At 40.1% G+C, this 23,408-nt stretch overlaps 1 protein-coding gene across 1 annotated transcript; it reads left to right on the top strand.

The window, feature by feature from the left end:
• Positions 1-2,348: 2,348 nt before the first annotated feature.
• Positions 2,349-5,314, top strand: LOC106610513 (up-regulator of cell proliferation-like). The gene is made up of 2 exons (XM_014209895.2): positions 2,349-2,612; positions 3,240-5,314. The coding sequence occupies exons 1-2, from the start codon at positions 2,561-2,563 to the stop codon at positions 5,297-5,299; spliced, it is 2,112 nt and encodes a 703-aa protein (XP_014065370.2). The 5' UTR covers positions 2,349-2,560; the 3' UTR covers positions 5,300-5,314.
• Positions 5,315-23,408: the final 18,094 nt, after the last annotated feature.

Genomic DNA, 23,408 nt, shown 5'->3' on the forward strand with positions numbered 1-23,408 from the left:
ATTTGACCTTTTCTCCCATAAGGTTTTACACATTTTATTAAATGTTTAACGTGTTTCATTTTTTTGTTGAAGTGAGCAATCTTAGTGCAACACCGAGCATCCTAATCAAGAGATGTTGGCCTCTTGGGGAGGCTGAAAGAGGCATAGTTCAGCCATTGCCCCAAAGAACGCCATTTCCTCATCAGAACACCTTCTCTGTCAAATTAACCCGAACTTTATCAAACTCCTCTGGACGTATCTCAGCAAAAAGAGGGCCGAGGGAAGAATCTTTACTCTGTTCAGCAATAAGCTGCTTCCTAGACATCGAAGTGTCAACTGCAGGAACCCTCTCTTCTTTTATAAGTCCTACAAACTCACTCACCTTTGGGGTTTTCAGAGAAGTCAACTCAGGAGGTTTACCGAAATCAGAACCACACATAAAAGTCTCAGATAGATCGAACATGGTGGAATCGCTGACATCCTCCTCAACACTGCTTGCTCTTGGCAATCTTCTTAGACATAGCACTACTATACTGATAACCCATCAGGTTCCTCTACTCTGGGTTCCTTACAAACAACATTATTTGGCACAACATTCACTTCCTCCAAATCGGATATAACTACTGGGTGCTTTGTTTGTGAAGGTAGTTTTATGTGTCAACACAAACTAAATCAGCAGCTGCAGCTTTCTCAAGTGTGAGATCCTTGTGCTCATAAATTCTTTAACTACTCGAGAACTATGAGTCTTTGAATCCTCAAGGTCCTTGACCTCTTGAGAACCACACCACTGATCAATAATACATGACTGTTCCCTTACGAATTCAACATGGCTTTGTGATTCTGTGTTTTGTAATTTACAAAACTTCTCTGTATGCCTGTGGGACCAACTCGTAAGCTGGAAGTATAGCAGCTTTAATAGTGTCATAATCTGAACTCTGGTCAAGAGAAAGCGGCGTACACTTTCAGACCTTTCCTCACAAGAACACTTTGGAGGAGCAGTGACCAGATATCACGCGGACATATTAGGGGATGTGGCAATCCGCTCAAACAAGTAAAATATATACGTCCATCTCCTTTCCGCTGAAAGGCGGTACAAGCTGGCTGTTCCGACTCAGATCAAACACTATTGAGGGTGCAGGATAGACTGACCTGATTCAAAGTGCTTCCAGCTCTATCTCTCTGGCATGCTACCATCTCTATCTCTTTTAATCGATTGGCTCATGTTCTTGTTCTCTGGCAGCACGTTCTTATTGTTTTGTTTTAACTGAATGGCCTGCTTAATGGCCTGCTCGAGCTCTAATTTCTGTTGCGCCCATTTTGCCTTTAGTTCTACCTCTGGCAGTTGCAAGTCTACGGGGTGTATTTTACCACCTGTAGGACCCTTTTCATCATCCTCCCTCTCTGGGAGGATTTCCTCCTCCACCAATTAACACTGACTACTGTTTTTGGATCAGCATGTACCACTTTGATGTCATAGTGCTTTGCAATGAGAAGATTTGTCTTCATACATTTATCAAGTAACTCCCAAGTAGGGTTCCCCACAAATGCTCCCAAATCAAAGTCCATCTGTTTTGTTTATTAGCCTGTGTGTTTATGCACTTTTCACAGATTTCACCACCCTCTGAGTGGTTGTCAGTAACAGAAACTCTACCCCAAAAGTGTATTTTGAAAACTCAAATCTCTGGGCATAGTAGAGCTTCAGAGTAGGTGATTAGTCACTATCATACTCATGGAAAACAATATCCCGGACTAGCCCAGTTACGTTCCCCAATAAGAAAACCAATAATATTGCTGCTCAACAGAAATAGGGAACTAACAAATAAGCCCTGAACAACCAGAATGAAACAGGTGGGGTTTTAGGAGGGGTTCTCAGACATCCATGGCATGTTCCCTGAAAGTTGACTAGCAACAAGAATCTGTGTCCTAAAAGACACCCCCATAAGTGCCCACTTAAGTTGCCCTGAGAAAAGGCAAACCAAAATAAAAACCCACGCCAACTTATATGGAGCTAATAGCAAGTGGAGGAAATCAATGGGGAGAACACAGGATAAAATACTTTGTTTTTATCACACTCAAAGAGTAAGAGCTAAACCGTGGTCAAGCATTTCCAATGTCTCTCATGCCAAATGGAGCACCGGGTCAGCTGCTCTTAAATATTTCCTCTGCCAGTAAGACTAACTAATGAGGCAACAGGTGAAACACATCCTGAACAACGAGGATGATTCCAATCAGTTCAAACCACACCCAAACAGAACCAACCTCAAAAACAAAAATGAGCAAAACCCCAAAACCTACATATAACACTCCTGTAATATGTTTCTGGAGCTAAACTGTAGCCTGACAATAATGTATTTTCCCTTAGTACCCCCCTGCTCCAGACCAGCTGACTGTTAACTCAGTGGACACCACATCAGCTGCTGTTAGCTGGAGCCAGCCACCAGGATTGGACCAAACCCAACATCATTAGCAGGTCTCCTACCACTGTCCAGGGACAGAACCACACATCACTACCACGTCTTCACCCAGCATCACTCTCTCTGACCTGCAAGGTAGTACTCAGTACTCTGTCTCTGTCTGCACTATGCTGGAAGATGGAAGGCAAAGTCAACTGGTGTCAACAACCCTCACCACAAGTAAGGAAGTACCCTACTTATAAAAAAATGTAAAAAGTAAGATGTTTATTAACTCATCCACCACCCACCTCTTCGGAGGACACATCTTTTTTAACAGGTTTTCTGCTACATATACATTGTACATACCTGGTACTTTTATATACAGCAATCACATAATAATACATTACCAAACATAAGCTCTTTAATCTCACCCCTCAGCCACTCTCAGCCCATCCCACCCATCACCATAGACCACCCTCGTTTGGTTTCCATGTGCCATTTATTTTTCAATTGTGATGTTTTACAAACATTTAGAACCTTTCTAGTCAAATAGTATCCACAGATTGTGCGCTAAAGATGAAAACCTTTCCTACAGTATTATATTATTTATTGAATATGGCTTTCCATATCACCCAACACTGCTATTTGTAAGGTTCATTTTAAGTGCACGTTGTAATGAAGTAACCTACTTAAGTATTATCTTTGGTGTCAAACTGACTAGTTATCTAAATGACTGTAATGTAAATGAGCTAATCATAATTGATGTGTCAACATGGGATGTGATACAGTATCTTCCCTGATGAGAAATATATTATGGTGATTTCCCTGAATATTTCCTATTTCCTGATCTTCCTTTTCTATTTACAGGATCCTATCTTATGGAGCTGTTGTCAAAGACTGGACTAGAAGATCATTATGAAAACAAGCTGACGTTAAGTACTGTCCTTGAGATAAATGCTAATACTACATCAGATGAACCTCTTACCACTATGCAGTCACTTCCAGGGGCCTTCCTTAAGAAATTAATGATGGCAAATCTGAATGCAAGGAGTGTAAAATGTATGTCCTCTGATGCAGGTGTTTCATTTTGGGGAACAGACCGTTTTGAGAATCTAAAAAGTGACTCTGCCAACAGAAATGTAATTAATCCACTGGACCTGATAACAGCCCTGTTTCTGTGCTCAGATGGTTTCCTGCAGCAGGAAATGGTCCAGAAAATGTCCATGTGTCAGTTTGCTGTTCCTCTCTTGCTGCCCAACTGTGACACAAAAGAAAGCACTTTGATGCTGTGGGCCTTAAGGGACATAGTGAAGAAGTTTAGACTCTCTTCCCAAACATCCACAAAGGCTTTTGTGGAGGAGAGAATTGTACTCTCTGATATTCCCATGGTGTCCTTTGTTAGGTTAGGGGAGATTAGAGTGTCCAAGTCTCAGATCTTGAACAAACTGCTTAGTAACCCTCAGCAGTACCATGACACATTTGTTCATCATGATATGGAATGTGGTGACATCACTCATAGAATCTCAGATGGTCTGGTTGAAATCAGCTGGTACCTTCCATGTGGGAACAGAAACATCGACATCTTCACTAAGCCTATGGTGGTGGCCAATCTCAGAGGAGACATCAGGTCCTTTGAAAAACAGTTCTCCTTTCTGTGTCAAACATCAGCTGCAGTTTACATTTTCACTGATGATTTAAAGGCATATCTCAATTTGTTGAAAAGCAAAAACACAAAAGCAGAGTTATTTCTGGTCGTCAACTCTCAAAGAAAATCGTTCAGTGTAGACACATTGAAACAAATGATCACAAATGGCAGTATCAATGACCAAAATGTGATTGTGAAGAATAAGAAAAACGATGCAGAATTTGTCAAAACCCTGCAATCATCTGTTGGTGACGTCATTGAAAAAAGTCCAGACCGGTTGACAGTGGAAAACATGACTGACGTGGCTCGTCACATTGGGATTTTGGTTGATGAAGACCGTGATGAATGTCAGAGTGCCAGGAAGAGAGCAGATGAAATCACCAGGAACATCACAGACACAGTCAAATTCAAAGACAAACTACCCTTACAAGGGCAAATCTGGAAAGAGCTTTCCCAGTTGGAGAAAGAGAGGTGTAGGCTTAGAAAAGCAGGGGATCAAGACATTGAACACTACATGAGCTCTCTGAATAAAACGAAGGAAGAGTTGAAAGGGAAGCAACATACATTTGACATGTCAGATGCCATGACAAGCTTCATTTTAGGAATGTCAAGATCAGGACCTGAGCGTTCCTATTTCCTCAAATGGAGGCCGATAAATCTGGACAATCTGTCACCGAAGAACCTGTCTGGTTTGAGGGACCGGTACAAAGATCTTTGCCAATATTCTCCGGAGAGAAAAGACGACATTAAAGATTTGGATAAGCAATTATCTGACTGTTCCTTAGGTCTTGAACACTTCCTGCGTGAGTTGGGCCAGTTATATGAAGCTGCCTGCTCCCTCCCTGAAGACAGCCCTCAAAGGAAACAGATGGAGCATCTCCCTGGATTGTGTGCTCAGATGCTGTTGGATGGTTTCCCCGTTGAGCTTGTGGATGGAGATGCATCAAATATCCCTCTGAAATGGATATCAGCTGTTCTGACTCAGCTTCATACTCTTGTGGACTCTAACAGCAAGATCCTTGTTGTCTCAGTTTTAGGGGTCCAAAGCACAGGGAAGTCCACTCTCTTCAACACCATGTTTGGAGTCCAGTTTGCTGTCAGCAGTGGAAGATGCACCAGAGGGGCCTTCATGCTACTGATTAAAGTCAACAAAGAACTCAAGGCGGAGCTGAAATGTGACTTTATCATGGTGATTGACACAGAGGGGTTGAAATCACCGGAGTTGGCTCAACTAGATCATAGCTATGAACATGACAATGAACTGGCAACACTGGTGATTTGACTCAGTGATGTCACTATCATCAACATCTCCATGGAGAACTCCACAGAGATGAAAGACATTCTGCAGATTGTTGTTCATGCTTTTATCAGGATGAAGGAAGTGGGGAAAAAGCCAGTATGTCATTTTGTGCACCAGAATGTGTCAGACATGTCTGCTCATGACAACAACATGAGGGACAGGAAGAAGTTGTTGGATGAAATGACCCAGGCAGCAGCCAGAATGGAGAAGAAGGAGAATATCACCAAGTTCACTGATGTGATGGAGTATGATCCAGACACAAGCAGTTACTACATCCCAGGACTCTGGCATGGGACTCCCCCTATGTCTCCAGTCAACGCTGGCTACAGTGAGGCTGTGTATGATTTAAAAAAGAGCTTGATTCAAGACTTAATAAAATGCCAGAGTAATGATGACATGACACATTTCCTGAAGTGGACAAAGCCTGTGGGAGTCTGTCAAATTGGAGAAATGAATGTTTAGTGTCAGAAACGGCGTGGTTGCAGATGCATACTCCAGTTAATGCTCTGAGTACAATGGTTGGGATCGGTGCTTCCAGAAGGTAATTTATTCCTGGATAATGGGTGCTGAAAGCAGAATATAAAACAGATCCAAACCCCCAAATGAGCATATGAAACATGCTGAAGGACTTGTCCTGTCATCCCAATGGTAGAAGCAGCTTATTCCTGTCACTAGGACAGCAGAATCCCTGCCCATCAGGTTCTAAGGGTTCTTAGTTGCCAGGTAGAATAGTAGAATACACAAGGTGCAATTTAGAAATGTGGTTTTGCATCCGCAGTTTTTCTCTTGTTATGTAAGTCACTGATAGTCAGTCATTTAGCCCATGTCAGCAAATTAATTTTAGATTGCTAAGTTAGTTTAGCGGCCAGCAATCTAAACTATTATGGTTGAATTACCTGATGGGGTCTCCTATTGATTTTGAGAGTCAGTCTAACTCAGATATTATATTAAAAAATGCAACCATTTTTCTCCACCCTATGGCAAAATGTGTAGAATTCCAGCAAACTTGCTTTACATTTGTCACATTTTCTCTAAACCACTTGGCAAAATGTGTGGAATTGCACGGAATTAACTAGAAGCGTACAGAATGTATCTCTGCTGTCAAAATGCAAGCAATTTCATTATATGGATGTGGGTACACAGACCTTCAAGCGCCTTATGAGATTGTTTTGTGGCCCATCCCTGGTCTATGGCATGGAAAGAGCAGGTGTCCTTAATGTTTTGTATACTCAGTGTATATAGTCAGGATGGAAAAACGCTTTCAGTGGATAAGACTGACATATAACTGCAGTATATGAAGGAAGGTGGAGTTATACCATACTGTAGACTGACAGATAACTGCAGTATATGAAGGAAAGTGGAGTTATACCACACATACTCAATCAATCAACGCATTTATAAAGCCCTTTTACATCAGCAGATAATTATACAGAAACCCAGCCTAAAACCCCAAACAGCAAGTAATGCAGATGTAGAGGGACGGTGGATAGAACAAACTCCCTAGAAAGGCAGGAACCTAGGAAGAAACCTAGAGAGGAGCCAGGCTCTGAGGGGAGGCCAGTCCTCTTCTGGCTGTGCTGGATAGAGATTATAATCATACTGTTGACTACTAGTTGACTTGGACTGGAGTCTTCAATTCTCAATGTTAGACAAATATATTCACATCATTTGTATAAACAGCTGGATTAGAATTTAATGTAGATTATGCTCATTGGGATGAATATAATGAAACAAGGATATACCTGTCACGGCTTTCTTCGTCAGAGGACAATATAGCGAAATCGTCGTCTGAAAAGGTGGACCAATATGCAGCAGAGTTGGTGTTCATTTTCTTAATTTAACGAACGTTGAACACGAAAAAAACAAGAAAACAATAAGCACGACAAATGACAGTTTTGCAGGCTCACAAAAACACGCAATCTCCCACAAATACAAGACAAACACACCCAACTAATATAGGACTTCCAATCAAAGGCAACACCAAACAGCTGCCTTCAATTGGAAGTCCACCCCAATTAACTCAACATAGAAACACACTCACTAGACTACACATAGAAATACATAAACATAGACCATAACTCAAAACCCAGAAATAATAAATCAAACACCCTCCTAACACACCACCCTGAACCACATAAAACAAATACCCTCTGCCACGTCCTGACCAAACTACAATAACAATTAACCCTTATACTGGCCAGGACGTGACAATACCTACAAGATAGAAGTGTAACTACTTATGAAAGAAATATCATTTTGTTTGTTTGATCTTAGATATTGTATATTATCTTTGGTTTGATTTAGTTTTATCTTGTGTATCATTTATACAGTCTTTGAAGGACTAGCCCAGTGATGGACTAAAGGGATCCATAGATCAGTGCAGACTGTACATAATGTGATTGTAAATATTGTCCATTGTGATTTACATCCATAGATATGTGATTCTATATGTAATGCTATGTTTTACACCTTTACAAAAAGCCTTTGAAACAGATGCATGCATACTGTGCATTGTGAAAGGCTTTTGTAGTTTTGTAAGAAGAGAACATCTTAGTCCTCATCTTATGAAATGAAGTTGGGCTACTTTAGTTGCATGCATGTTAAAATATTCATTTCTGTCATGTAACAAGTTAATTATTCCATTGTTTGTTTATTTGTCTCAGATTTGTCAAATGTAAAGAATGTATACACATCTGATTTCCCCAAAAAATATCTTCATTCTTTTACTTTAGAAAAATGCATAAGCAATGATTCATCAACTACTTAACATCAAATGTACAACATTTATCATTGAAATACTTTTTATATACCCCTGATTTACTTTCAAAATCTCAGCATTATTTTATTGTAGAAAAATGCATGTATCATATCCTATGATCCATCATACTAACAACGATGTATACCACTTTTAAATAAAAACTGTTAATTGAGATTACGTTTATTTTACTTCATTCGCTCATAGATATATTTTAAGTTAATAAAAATATTAAAATTAACATTTTAAAACTCTTGAAATATTTTTATTATACAGTAGGATGAATTCCCCCCCCCCCTCCTAATCTACCTTATAATATAATCATACCACAGACCTTTTCTTTAAATAATTAATCAATATTTGTTAATTGACTATATGGCGTAGCGCTATCAACAAAATGCATAAAAAATGCTTTACAAATAAATGTATTATTAGAATGTAAGTTATGCAATTAAAACAGACATTAAGTATTGTTAGGGCTTGTTTCTATAGCAATGAAAATAAGTAAGAACAAATACACCCACAAATGTATGAAAGTGAGTGAGAGCAGGAGAGAAGAAGAGAAGTAGAGGAAGAGCAGGTTGAGAGAGGAAATAAGTGAACAGTTTTGATATTAGGTGATTCTACAGTATCAACAGATTTAAACAGTCATGTAGACTCCATACCTCTGAAAGCATCCATTCACTCCTATCCAGTGGTGATTTAGTTTGTAAATCTTGGTGGGGCAAAGAAAAAGAAGAAAAATGCCAGCAAAGACACTACACCACTAAACAATACATTAATTGCACTTTAACTGTGACAAATAGTACCCACAAACTGTTAGGGCCGACATAAAGCTGTCCCATCTTACAACTGCTACACCTGGCTATCAGCGGAGCCTTGTCTGGCAGCGAAACAGTTCATTCAGCCTCATTTACTGCCGTCTAAAAAACATAGCTGATATGGCTGACTTGCTTAAACAAATGTGGTTTCTAATGACAATTGAGATGTACAAACTATGGCATAAGGGGATGATAAGCGGATAAGAGGCAATCTGTAATTTCGATTATGACATTAATGAGCAAGCTAGTATGGACATAATCAATATAACTATTTGTTTAGCACTTTTGAAATGTACAGCGACAGAATTCAGAACATGGGCCATTCTTACAGTGTTCTCCCTGTACACCAAGTCAGAACTGTTGTATAAATAAAGGGGGCATATAAGCAGACAAAGCTCTTACAAAATTTGATGATTACATTTCTCTAAAACCGGTTATAGGCTACATGTGCACCACCAAGTCATAACAGTAGGCGAAATTAAGAGGCGTAAATAGACCACATTTTTAGGGTGAGGCACATGGGCTACTAACAGCTTACTACACAACATACACTTAGTATTACTTTCTTAGCTACAGTATACATATCTCCCTGGCATATTGCATTATATATGCAGCAGCATGCAAGTCATTTTTGGGCTCACCTTGTTGTGCTGTGCTCACTTGAACAGGAAGGCGGGACGGCGGTCCTTCATGGGCAAATTTTGTAATCAAAGTCTGGCATTCTCTGGATTGATGGTGCTTTCAAGACAACTGGGAACTCTGGAAAAAAATGAGGTCAAATTATGATGACGTCATTGATCTTCAGTTCGTAGCTCTAGAAAGAGGTCCGAGTTCCCGACTTACAATTCCGAGTTGGATGACCGTTCAAAACGTATTTCCCAGTCGGAGCTCGTTTTTTCAGGAATTCCCAGTTGTCTTGAATTCACTGAAGTCAAGTTTTCGTTGTTCCGAGTTAAGTTGTTTTGATCACGGCACAAATCCTGCTTCATTGACAGCATGGCCAATGTTGAATGTTTATCATTTTAAACTTGGAAAAGAGACACTTAATCCCAGATTTGGGACCACACAGCCACTCCACTGAATAGCAGGTTAGTGATTGCTTTGCAAGGCTTGCAGTTAGCCACTGTCACTGATTCCTTCCAAGCCATTCATTGTTGAATTTGCGATTTCCAACTTGTGACATGTTTATGTCCAATGGCCTATGAGCGCCGATACGTTTTATCTATAATTTCTCTTAATTATTTATCTTCATATGACAAGGATTAAAAAGGTTTTGCCAGTAGATTGCCGACTTGATTCATGATGATGACTGAGATTAAGATTTTGAAAGTGTAATGTTGACATGATCAGTCCAATCAAAGCTACTGTAGATATAACGTGATGTGACGTCATTTTATCTGTGGCCAATGAACTTGAGCCTTCTTGGTAGCCACTTCTAATGTAACTCTACGGCAGCACCCAAGGGGCTTGAATTTGAGGTCTACCCTTAGACTTGGCGGTGACGTACTGTCCCCAGGAGTGCAGAACACTGAGCTAATCAAGGCGCAACTAGAGAACATTACCTACACCTACGCTCCGTATTTTTCTGCTGGCTGCCCCACCACCACAGAAAGCACTGAGCTAGGCTGAAACACCTGCAATTTGGAGCTGCCTTACTCAAGAAAGAAAAAAATAGACAATGTTTGTATGCGGCTTCATTAACAAAATGTTTATTTTTTATTTTTTTTACATTGTTTGCAAACTGGTATGTGACAAGTATTAATGCCAGAATAACATGCAAAACAGGCAAGCCCCCCCTCAAAAAAATGACGGGTCACCACTGCTCCTATCATGTCTGCTGAGTCTGCCAACATCTAAGTTCTGACCCATTAGCTTCACAAAGTCCACAAAGGTCACTCTGCCGCCACCTAGAGGGAAAATGCCATTGACTGGAAGTAGAGAGGGATTAGTGGAGGAGAAAAACAGATAACATTTATGGCGGTACAGTCTCATGAACCCAACCTGTTTTAAAGGAACACATTTCATACTCTACAGTTTCTAGATAAATGTATTTCAGTCAATCAAGAGTAAAACAACGTGCGACGTAAGAGTGTTTGTGACAATCATGTCAAACTGTTGTTGACATCAGAGCCTTCATGCAGGGACCAGAGGAGAGGGCTGGAGACCCCTTATCAAAGCAAATGGAGGCTCCAATGGAACCTGTTGGCTCTGCAATGAAAGCATTAGACCAATTATGCAAGTTTACAACGCAAGAACGCAATGAGCTATGTGTTGTCCAGTGTAGTTGCACTACACAAATATGTAAAATTGTGCCACCCAAAATGTAACTTGACTTGCGTTCTTGTGTTGCGTATTTTCATACATTAGGCATTAGTTAGCATGCGTTATGTCACTATTTATAAAGCACAGCTTTTTTTGACATACTGGGTTATGTTTTTGCATTTGGCAATGCAACCTTCAGACGGCACTGTTATTTCACCATTTATACATCTGTTATAGGTGTATAAGTACAACACGTTATAGGTGTACAAGTACAACACGTTATAGGTGTATAAGTATAACACCGTTATAGGTGTACAAGTACGACACCGTTATAGGTGTACAAGTACGACACCGTTATAGGTGTACAAGTACGACACCGTTATAGGTGTACAAGTACGACACCGTTATAGGTGTACAAGTACGACACCGTTATAGGTGTACAAGTACGACACCGTTATAGGTGTACAAGTACGACACCGTTATATGTGTACAAGTACGACACCGTTATATGTGTACAAGTACGACACCGTTATAGGTGTACAAGTACGACACCGTTATAGGTGTACAAGTACGACACCGTTATAGGTGTACAGAGTACAACACCGTTATAGGAGTACAAGTATAACACCGTTATAGGTGTACAAGTATAACACCGTTATAGGTGTACAAGTATAACACCGTTATAGGAGTACAGAGTATAACACCGTTATAGGAGTACAAGTATAACACCGTTATAGGAGTACAAGTATAACAGCGTTATAGGAGTACAAGTATAACACCGTTATATGTGTACAAGTATAACACCGTTATATGTGTACAAGTATAACACCGTTATAGGTGTACAAGTACAACACCGTTATAGGTGAGAGAGAATACAGTATTCGGCACAGGTGAAAAAGTGATTGATGAGGTATTTTATGTGTCACGTGGTTATGCCCATATATGTACATCCGGTCCTGCCGTTCTCACGCTATCGAGTGAGTGTTTATGTAACCTGATAGTGCATCTGTTTAGGGTAAAGCATGTGTTTGCATTAAAGTTATCATGATGATTGATGTGTAGTGACCTTGTTGAACTGTGGAATGTGTTTGAACATTTGAAAGAGTAGGGCACTGTTGTAGTGAGTTTGTCTCTACTGTTTAGTGATGTTGTATATGAAACAGTTATTTACGCGGGGGGTAGGTATTGGTCAGTTTAAGTAAAGAGCTGTGATCACTACGAGCAACAAGAAACCTCGAGAGATAAACCACAGAAGACTCTAAAGAAGAAAGAAATAAAACATGTCTCCTAGACCAATTGTCGGTGTATTGTGTCCTTCGTGTCATGAACACAATGACAAAACCATCGAAGCCATTCTTTGTTATGCCCTAATTGTGTGGTGGACATGAGTGACGGACTTATGGGTTACATTTTCAAACCGGACGATTCAACTGTGAAGATTTTCACAAATGGCTGCCTCAACACCCTTTTTCAACCGAAAACAGGGTGTTTTTCTCCTGCGTTCGGGATGAGAGAATGGCTTAAGATACGACTTGCTCTATGTCAGATCGAACAGGCCCTGAGTGGGACAACCCTCCCGGGGTACGCATTGGAAGAGGAAGTCTGCGGGCGAGATGATTTGAAAGCCATAAGAATCTGTTCAGTGGCATATAGTCCAGACTCCAAAGTGACAATTGTAGGTTGTGCCAAATTCATTATTTTAAATGCCACCAAATCAGTTAGTTCATATGTATTTTCAAAAGCCTGCACAGAGGTCAACTACACTGCTCAAAAAAATAAAGGGAACACTTAAACAACACAATGTAACTCCAAGTCAATCACACTTCTGTGAAATCAAACTGTCCACTTAGGAAGCAACACTGATTGACAATACATTTCACATGCTGTTGTGCAAATGGAATAGACAACAGGTGTAAATTATAGGCAATTAGCAAGACACCCCCAATAAAGGAGTGGTTCTGCAGGTGGGGACCACAGACCAATTCTCAGTTCCTATGCTTCCTGGCTGATGTTTTGGTCACTTTTGAATGCTGGCGGTGCTTTCACTCTAGTAGTAGCATGAGACGGAGTCTACAACCCACACAAGTGGCTCAGGTAGTGCAGCTCATCCAGGATGGCACATCAATGCGAGCTGTGGCAAGAAGGTTTGCTGTGTCTGTCAGCGTAGTGTCCAGAGCATGGAGGCGCTACCAGGAGACAGGCCAGTACATCAGGAGACGTGGAGGAGGCCGTAGGAGGGCAACAACCCAGCAGCAGGACCGCTACCTTCGCCTTTGTGCAAGGAGGAGCAGGAGAAGCACTGCCAGAGCCCTGCAAAATTACCTCCAGCAGGCCACAAATGTGCATGTGTCTGCTCAAACGGTCAGAAACAGACTCCATGAGGGTGGTATGAGGGCCCGACGTCCACATGTGGGGGTTGTGCTTACAGCCCAACACCGTGCAGGACGTTTGGCATTTGCCAGAGAACACCAAGATTGGCAAATTCGCCACTGGCGCCCTGTGCTCTTCACAGATGAAAGCAGGTTCACACTGAGCACGTGACAGACGTGACAGAGTCTGGAGACGCCGTGGAGAACGTTCTGCTGCCTGCAACATCCTCCAGCGTGACCGGTTTGGCGGTGGGTCTGTCATGGTGTGGGGTGGCATTTCTTTGGGGGGCCGCACAGCCCTCCATGTGCTCGCCAGAGGTAGCCTGACTGCCATTAGGTACCGAGATGAGATCCTCAGACCCCTTGTGAGACCATATGCTGGTGCGGTTGGCCCTGGGTTCCTCCTAATGCAAGACAATGCTAGACCTCATGTGGCTGGAGTGTGTCAGCAGTTCCTGCAAGAGGAAGGCATTGATGCTATGGACTGGCCCGCCCGTTCCCCAGACTTGAATCCAATTGAGCACATCTGGGACATCATGTCTCGCTCCATCCAGTACCAGTCAAAAGTTTTGACACTTGCTACTCATTCCAGGGTTTTTCTTTATTTTGACTATTTTGTAGAATAATAGTGAAGACATCAAATCTATGAAATAACACAATTGGAATTATGTAGTAACCCAAAAAGTGTAAATGTGATATTTCAGTTTTTGATTTTTAATAAATTAGCAAACATTTCTAATAACATGTTTTTCCTTTGTCATTATGGAGTATTGTGTGTAGATTGATGCTATGGACTGGCCCGCCCGTTCCCCAGACCTGAATCCAATTGAGCACATCTGGGACATCATGTCTCGCTCCATCCACCAGCGCCACATTGCACCACAGACTGTCCAGGATTTGGCGGATGCTTTAGTCCAGGTCTGGGAGGAGATCCCTCAGGAGACCATCCACCACCTCATCAGGAGCATGCCCAGGCGTTGTAGGGAGATCATACAGGCACGTGGAGGCCACACACACTGCTGAGCCTCATTTTGACTTCTTTTAAGGACATTACATCAAAGTTGGATCAGCCTGTAGTGTGGATTTCCACTTTAATTTTGAGTGTGACTCCAAATCCAGACCTCCATGGGTTGATAAATTGGATTTCCATTGATTATTTTTGTGTGATTTTGTTGTCAGCACATTCAACTATGTAAAGAAAAAAGTATTTAATAAGATTATTTCTTTCATTCAGATCTAGGATGTGTTGTTTAAGTGTTCCCTTTATTTTTTTGAGCAGTATATTTTGTGCCTGTCTTTAGCTTTAGGTGGGGAGATTACTTTAAAGTCCTTGAAATGATGAAATGTGGAAACTCTTTTCCAAAATCGTGAACATTTGCGTCTACGGGCGCTTCTGTCTTCAAGACAGAACATGGGCCTAAAGACTGATTTATCATGGAAAAGAAAACATACGAAACCTGGAAGGCGCTGGAGATCAAGGGAGGAAGAGACAGTGTCTGAGAATTTTTGTCTAAGAAAAGGAAATACTTGTAAAACATGTATATGTAGGATTGTTAAATAAACGTGCAATATGTATACATTTCGGTACTAAAGGTTTAAAAAATGTAATTTACATTGAATGAAATATCAGGCTATGTGTGTGTGTGTGTGTGTGTGTGTGTGTGTGTGGAAGGTCTTTGAAACAACTGTCTGAAAACAGTAGGGTGTTGTGGCGGCTAAGGACCTCATGACCTCTGAACCTCCAAAAGACCTCAGCATAAACAAATGGGGGGATCAGAAAATTTTTCAAAATGAATGTCAGAATGGGTTCTCAGGACGTGTCATGGTATGGTTGTCGCAATCAATCAGGCCATTCTCTTAAACAAAGAGGATACCTGTCCCCTACCACCCTATAAGCATTTTCTCATTTAGGACACAGTAGCTTTGCAGTTCTGAAGACCGAACAGCTAAAAGATAATCAGGGAATCCTTTATTCCCCCGTGAAGAATTGTGACGGTGAGTTAAATTACAATATAATGAATGCTTTTTATAACTAAATATGCCTGTTTATCAATATGAATATATTGTATATTATAAAAGGAATGATTTTTAATACAGTATTATATAGCCATATATATATATAGCCATATATATATATATAGCCATATATATATATATATATATATATATATATATATATATATATATCTATATATATATTGAAAGAGAGGATGGGTTATTCATACATGTTTTATTTATTTGTTAAACGAGAATGGACTAGGGTCTACATAGGGGTTTAACCCAAAGTGTTTTGGATAAAACCTAGGGTCTACATAGGGATTTAAACCAAAGTGTTTTGGATAAAACCTAGGGTCTACATAGGGGTTTAACCCAAAATGTTTTGGATAAAGCCTAGGGTCTACGTAGGGATTTAACCCAAAATGTTTTGGATAAAACCTAGGTCTACATAGGGGTTTAACCCAAAATGTTTTGGATAAAGCCTAGGGTCTACGTAGGGGTTTAACACAAAGTGTTTTGGATAAAACGTATTTATCGGGCGGTTAAATAGCAATCACTAACTCAGAGAGGCTGTTGCCAACACTGAGACCCAATCACAGGACACTTTATTAAATGGATCACTAGTCACTTTAAACAATGCCCCTTTAAACAATGCCTCTTTAAATAATGCCGCTTTAATAATGTTTACATATCTTACATTAAGCATATCACATTTATATACTGTATCTATACCATCTATTGCACCATGCCTATGCCGCTCGGCCACCGTTCATCCATATATATATATATATATGTAAATATTCTCATTCAGTCTTTTTAGATATGTGTGTGTGTGTTATGTAGTTTGTGGGGAATTGTTAGATTACTTGTTCGATTATGTGTGTAGTAGGTAGTTTTTGGGAATTGGTAGATAATACTTCTTAGATATTACTACACTGTCGGAACTATAAGCTAGAAAATTAACATCTGCTAACACTGTGTATGTGACCATTAAAACTTTCATTTGCATGTGTTCTATGAACACAGGAATAGCAAAGATATACTCAAGAGTGGACCAATGGCACCACATAATGGATCAAGGGCACCACCTAGTGGATACTCAGTTACATAACCAAACATTACATGACTTTTCATTTTAGATGTTTCTTGTCGAATGTAGCTAACATTTTTGCATAATAGCATAGATAAATATATATTTGATCATATTTACCACCTGCACAACCATTCTCTCTCATAAGGTTTCTTCAAATATTTAAGTTATATATATATATATATATATATATAAAACAGGAAGACATTCCATTTTCAGGTAATTCATATTATTACTATATGTTGTTTTTATGTCAATTGTATGTATTTTTAAGTAAAAATGTATATATTTTGTATGAATATATTTTAATATTATTTAAAACGTCTATAGGATACCCGGCATTTACCCAGCTGTTACCTGCAATAATTGATTTGGATCATCAACCATCAGAAGTTATAATTATAGAAGACGATGATTTTGAGGAACAATCGAACGCCGGTGTATCTTTACTCAGTCCTACGCCTTCAAGATATTTTAGATGTGAGTCAAAAAATAAAATACGTAATAATCTTCATACATTAAGCATTAAACAAAGTGTGTACACTATTTTTAAAAACCTAATATTGTGTGTTACAGCTGACAGCCACCAGACAAGAATACCCGAGGCAGTATGTGCTCTACCATTGAATGACTACGAGGGTAATGAAAACGACGATATTCCACCGTTCTGTACGGCCGGCTTTGAAAAAACTCAAAACACCCCAAGAATCGAAGATTTGTCATACATATACACACCTCCAAGAAGTCCCAGCCATTCGGTGAATATTCCATATCCTGCACGGCTCCACAGAACTGTAGTTCAAATACACAGAACTGCATCACCTCTGCCAGAGAAGGCCGACTGGTCTGAAAACGATTGGATTCAACAGCATGCTGTCTATGCATACGGTATGAACAGTTTTTATTGCAGTTATAATTTTGTTGAAAGAATGTGTTAAAACTATTTCAAATAATGTTTTTTTTTCAGACTCTGACGATACCTATACGAATCTTGTAGAGTCTATACATCAAGAGGACATTGGGATAGGAACCACTTTATCGAGGATTCCTCAGATAAACAACCATCAATCAACCAAAGGTCATTTAACTACAAACCATGGCCTAACAGTGAGAAACAGAAACAGGGAGTTAGGTGATGTGTTAATATATTTCAAATGTACAGTTTAAAAAAGCATTTTCTCTTTTAGTACTATTACTGGTTATTTAATATAATATATATTTTATTTTACTATTTTGTATATATTTTTCTTTCAGACTCCTCCCAGGCCTATAGAACACAGAAGACCCAATACAACAAGAGGAAGAGGAAGAAGAGGACGCTGATGACATACAGAGTAAAACATCTTAACCGGTTGATACATTCAATGCTGTTAATGTCAGTGATGGTGCTGATGAAGGGTTGAGCTATGATGAAGATGATGTGTTGATGTATGATGCGGCTAAACAGCTTGATACAATCAATTCTGAGGTAGAGCCAATACACATTGAAGATATCATCAATGAAGACACTGATCATGATATAGAACTTCAAGATAGGTTTCTCACAGCCCTTTACAGGGCTCTAAAAGCCAGAGAGGTCCAGCTACACAAACTTATGGTTGCTTTACTAAGACGACAGTACAATCAAGATCTATCCTTCTGGAAGAAAACCATGCCACGCTTGATAAGCACCAATCTGATTAAAAAACGGCCAAACAAACGATTAAAGCCGTATGTAACATGGATACTTCTAGAATACCGCCAGAACTGATCTCCTTAATTAACCAAATGAATGAGCTCCCACTCCTCCAACAACAACCCCCACACAACAAACCCCACCTCCTATAACTCATACACATGATCACCCATTATCACAGGACCCCCCCACAACTTATCTCCTTAATTAACCAAATGAATGAGAGCCCAGAGATACATTCAACCAGGGATACATTGACAGTTTAATCTTCTTACCCATGAGATTGGCTCAAATGCCAGAGGCCTTGGGTTTTGAGAACTCTGTGAAAGGTTGGTTTCCTAATTTCTTCACATCTGAGGAGAATCTACATTATATTGGATCTTATCCCAGCCCCGAAATTTACGGGTGTGATCAAATGTCTCCCAAAGAGCGAGAGAGATTCATGACTTGGTATGAGACAATACGTCATAACACCTTTGATTTCCATAAAGAGATGGAATTATACTGTGACAATGATGTGGTTATCCTGTGTGAAGGATGCCTCAGATTCAGAGAAGAGGTAATCAAAGATGCAGGCATTGACTCCTCAAGTTGTACAACTATTGCATCGGCATGCATGAAAATTGTACATACTTTTTACCTCCAGCATCTATAGCTATTCCATCGCCTGACAAGTACCAACGCCAATTCAAGTCATACTCTAGCGGGTCCATTCAATGGTTAGAGTACTTGTCCCAGGATAAAAACATTTTTATTCAACATGCTTTGAATAAAGGGGAAAAAAAGATTGGACCCTACCATGTAGATCGTTACACACTGATTGACGGTGTTGAGACAGTGTTTGAGTACAACAGTTGTTTCTTCCACAGTTGTAAATCTTGCTTTGTGCCCCAGGCTATGTGTGTCTTAACCAAAAATACTTTTGGGGATCTGTACCAGGAGTTCCAAGACAAATTGGAATCTTTACAGGCTGCTTATGGGTTGAAAGTGAATATGATCTGGGTGGACAGAACTCAAAAAGTCTGATCCTCATGTTCGAGCTTTCCTTTCCACCTTTGACATACCGGAACCCCTGGAACCCCGCCAGGCTTTGTACGGAGGTCGTACCAATGCTTTGACATTACGGTATATAGCGCAACCTAATGAGAAAATTGGATATGTAGATTTTACATCCCTTTATCCTCATGTAATGAGTTCCTCTTGTTACCTTATAGGGCATCCTGAAATTATTCACCGGGACTTACCACCAAACTATTTTGGTCTGATAAAAGCAACTGTTTACCCTCCCTGGGGCTTGTTTCTGCCTGTGTTGCCTTACAAGGGACCTCAAGGAAACATTTTCTTTCCCCTTTGTCGCACCTGCTGTGAAAACAGCAACCAGGAAAAGCCTTGTGATCATTCAGATCAACAAAGAGCCTTGACAGGGTGTATGGGTCACCGTTGAATTCTCTAAGGCTATAGAGAAGGGGTATCGTGTGGCCAAAATCTTTAAAGTGTGGAACCTTTCCAGGAAATCAGACACTCTTTTTAGAGTACATCAAGACCTTCTTGAGATGCAAGCAAATGGCTTCAGGGTATCCTGCATCAGTCACAGATCAAGAGAGCAAAGACGGATACATTTAGGACTATCATGAAAAATAAGGCATACTTCTTGACCCTGACAGAATAGAGGTCAACAAAACCAAAAGACATCTGTCGAAATTGTATTTAAATTCGCTTTGGGGGAAATGATCCCAGAGAAGTAATATGCTAACAATGTCGATCATTAAAGATCCCGAAAAATGTATGGAATTTGTTTTTACAGACCAATATGAAATTTCACATTTTTCATTCTTGAGTCAAGACATTGCCCTGGTGCAATGGAGACGTAACAAGAAGTGGGTTCTACCCCCGGGTAATGTAAATGTGTTTCTTGCAGCATTTATCACGGCCTATGGCCGACTTGAACTGTACACCCTCATGGAGAAGGTTCAGAGGAGGGTTCTTTACCATGACATAGACTCTGTGGTCTATGTAAGCATACCTGGTGATTGGAACCCCCCGCTTAGCAACTATCTGAGTGGTTTAATGAGTGAACTCGAAGATGGTGACCATATCATAGAGTGGTCCTCCTGTGGCCCCAAAAGCTATGCTTTTAGGACTAAAGACAATCACGTGTTGTTGAAAGCCAAAGGCGTGACTCAAAACTATGAAAATGCCCCCCGTGTAAACTTGGAATCAATCACATGCTTAGTCGCGGGGTTCGTAAATGACCGGAATAGTGAATTAGAAATTTTGAGCTCCTACAAAAATATTGTTAGGGATTAAAAGGGGTTCCATCTACGTAATGCCCCACTTACTAAAAAATTCCGGATAGTCTATGACAAGAGATTACTTTTACCTGACGGGACCACCTTGCCCTTTGGTTGCTGACTTATGTTACAAGCCCGGTGTGTCTTAACCCTTAATATATAATGGCTGCTGTAGAAGGTTTTGATCCCAGGTTGCAACTACCATTTTCGGCGTTAATCACAGGCCCATCCAATAGTGGTAAAACTTGTTTTGTAAAAAGTATTTTAGAGAATTCTGAACATGAACAGAAACCTGACAGTATTGTGTGGTGTTATTCATGTTATCAACCTTTGTATGATAAGTTGTTGAAGAAAATAAAAATCAAGTTTGTTGACATCCCTGTTTGTTGACATCCCTGTCTATTGATGAACTTTTACCTCCTCATAAAAACAATCTGCTGGTTTTGGATGATATGATTTTTGCCTGTAGTGAACATCCTGAAATTGCACAAGCTTTAACTCAATATACTCATCATCGAAACCTGTCCGTGCTTTACTTGGTACAAAATGTGTTTCACCAAGGTAAAAATAGCCGTACCATTAGTTTGAACCCTAGAGACAAACTACAAATAAACATTCTAGCTCAGCAAATGTACCCTGGAAGGAAATGTTACATTATGGAAAGCTATGAGGACGCTACCAAAGCACAATTTTCTTATTTAATCGTGGATTTAAAATCAAATACTCCAGAACACCATAGGCTCCGAACAGGATTGTTTCCGTGGGAGTGGCCGACAGTTTACATTCCTAAAAAGAACGTAAGGTCATTGTTCTTCAAATCTCATATTATCCCTATGTGAGATTGCTTTGAATCTTCTCAAAGGCCGGATTCTACTCACCCTGACCCAATTAAAACAATTAAAGAGACAAAAGACTGCGATCAAACTCTTTGCCAATAAATTGACCAGTCTTCAAAAGAAAAGACATACCATACAACAGTCTGGGGGTTTTCTTCTACCTTTACTAAGTATAGCCGTGCCCTTCATCACCAGCCTTATTGCTGCCAGATGTGGGGGTTGAACACGGAGTGTGATGGCAAATAAAATGTACTTAGTGCCTCAACAAGAGTTGGATAGACTTAAACAGCAGTTACAGGGTCCTGAAAATATCAGAGAAGCATTGGAAAATGATTTGGATACGGCCATGAAGGATATTTTGAACAGAAAAGGATTGAATCCCTATGATAAGGTCCAAAAATACACAAACCTCTTGCAAAGGTATTTGGCCTTGGTAAAACAAGGTGAGAGAGACCAACCATTTATCCCTTTCCCTACCGGAACCCTTAAAGGATGAAGAGCATAGAGAGAGCCATGCCCCTGTAATGCCTGGACCAGAGATCTTACCGGTTGAAGATTAAATGCATGTTGAAGATAATGTTATGCATGACATGTTGACACATGTTCCAGCACGTAACAGGAAAAAATGTTAGATACATTATGAACAAAATTAAAGCCCTGGCAATCCTCAACATTCCACTCTCAGGTATACCAAACTATAAGCTTCGCCAACAGATTCAAACTTTAAAACAAAACCCTTCAAAGAGCTACAGCACCGCTAAAGATGTCCTTGGAACCCCTCCTCCCTTTGAAAGGGCTAATGATAACTCATTTATGGATGACCTCTCACCCCTGAACGCCTCCGGACCTTTTCCTAATCCTTATCTCTCAGGGTGGTTAGACTTTCCAATGACTATTGAATGACTTTTGATTAAATTCAGTACATTTTATTTTTAAAAATGATACAATTTAACATTTGTGACATTCTTTAAACATTTGACGTGAGCATACACCTTGATCATAGGGTCTTAAAGGACACATACTTAAATACTTTTGATATTTTCTAACAAATCAATCTACGGTGCTGTCATTACTTCTTAAATCATCATTATAAAGAGACATAACATCTTCAAAAGAAACTCCACAGGCTCTTTGGCACAGGTAGAATACACAGTGTTGACCACATGTAGTAGAAAGGTTATCTTGTACTTGTTTGATGCTGTGGTAGATCTTTGATCCATTTTTGTTCAAAAACTGTTTAATAGACTGGGGGAAATGTGAAAATCCCGGGGGAAATCCATAGGAGTCCAAAAAAGTTTCGATTTTTCTACCTCCATCTTCTAATGTCACAGCTAGCCAATGTTCACCAGGCATGTGTTTAGGATGGGTATTGACAATAAACATGGCCGGTCGATCCTTCCATTTCTCAATAGGTAGTTCATCACAAGCCCATACTCCACAAAATGTTTTCCAATCAAGCGGCTCATGAGACCTTCTAGCTCTTGGGTATTCATGTTTTTGCTCAACGATCCTTAATATCTTAATTAATAATAATCCACTAAGACCTGTCTTCGGGCATTCACTTCCAAGATTGAATCAGAGCATGCATAAACAATCATACTAAGTGTACAATCTAAAGGTGTACGGATACGCATTTCCAGCCTGAGGTTACCTTGGGACACCACAGACAGATTTCCTGAGGTGTCATCATCCGGTGATAAATTGAACGCATACAATGTGTAACCCTCTGCAAAATCATTTCTGTCAATAGGTAAAGAGAGATCTTTTAGATGCCTCCCGGTAGCCAGGAATAGATTGTAAAATTCTCGCACAGATATGTTGTTATAGAATTGTGGTTGGAAAGCCATAGCTGGGACCTGACGCCCGCCCTGACAGAGAGCTACATACTCTGCATTGAAATGCTGAAAATTTAAGTTTTTTATGTAAGCTGCGTGATCAACCAAGCCTATAACGATGAAGTGGGTTAACGGGCCTAAAAACAGGTTTTCTTGACT

The sequence above is a fragment of the Salmo salar genome, chromosome ssa04 (genome assembly GCF_905237065.1).
Source record: "Salmo salar chromosome ssa04, Ssal_v3.1, whole genome shotgun sequence".
Lineage (NCBI taxonomy): Eukaryota > Metazoa > Chordata > Actinopteri > Salmoniformes > Salmonidae > Salmo > Salmo salar.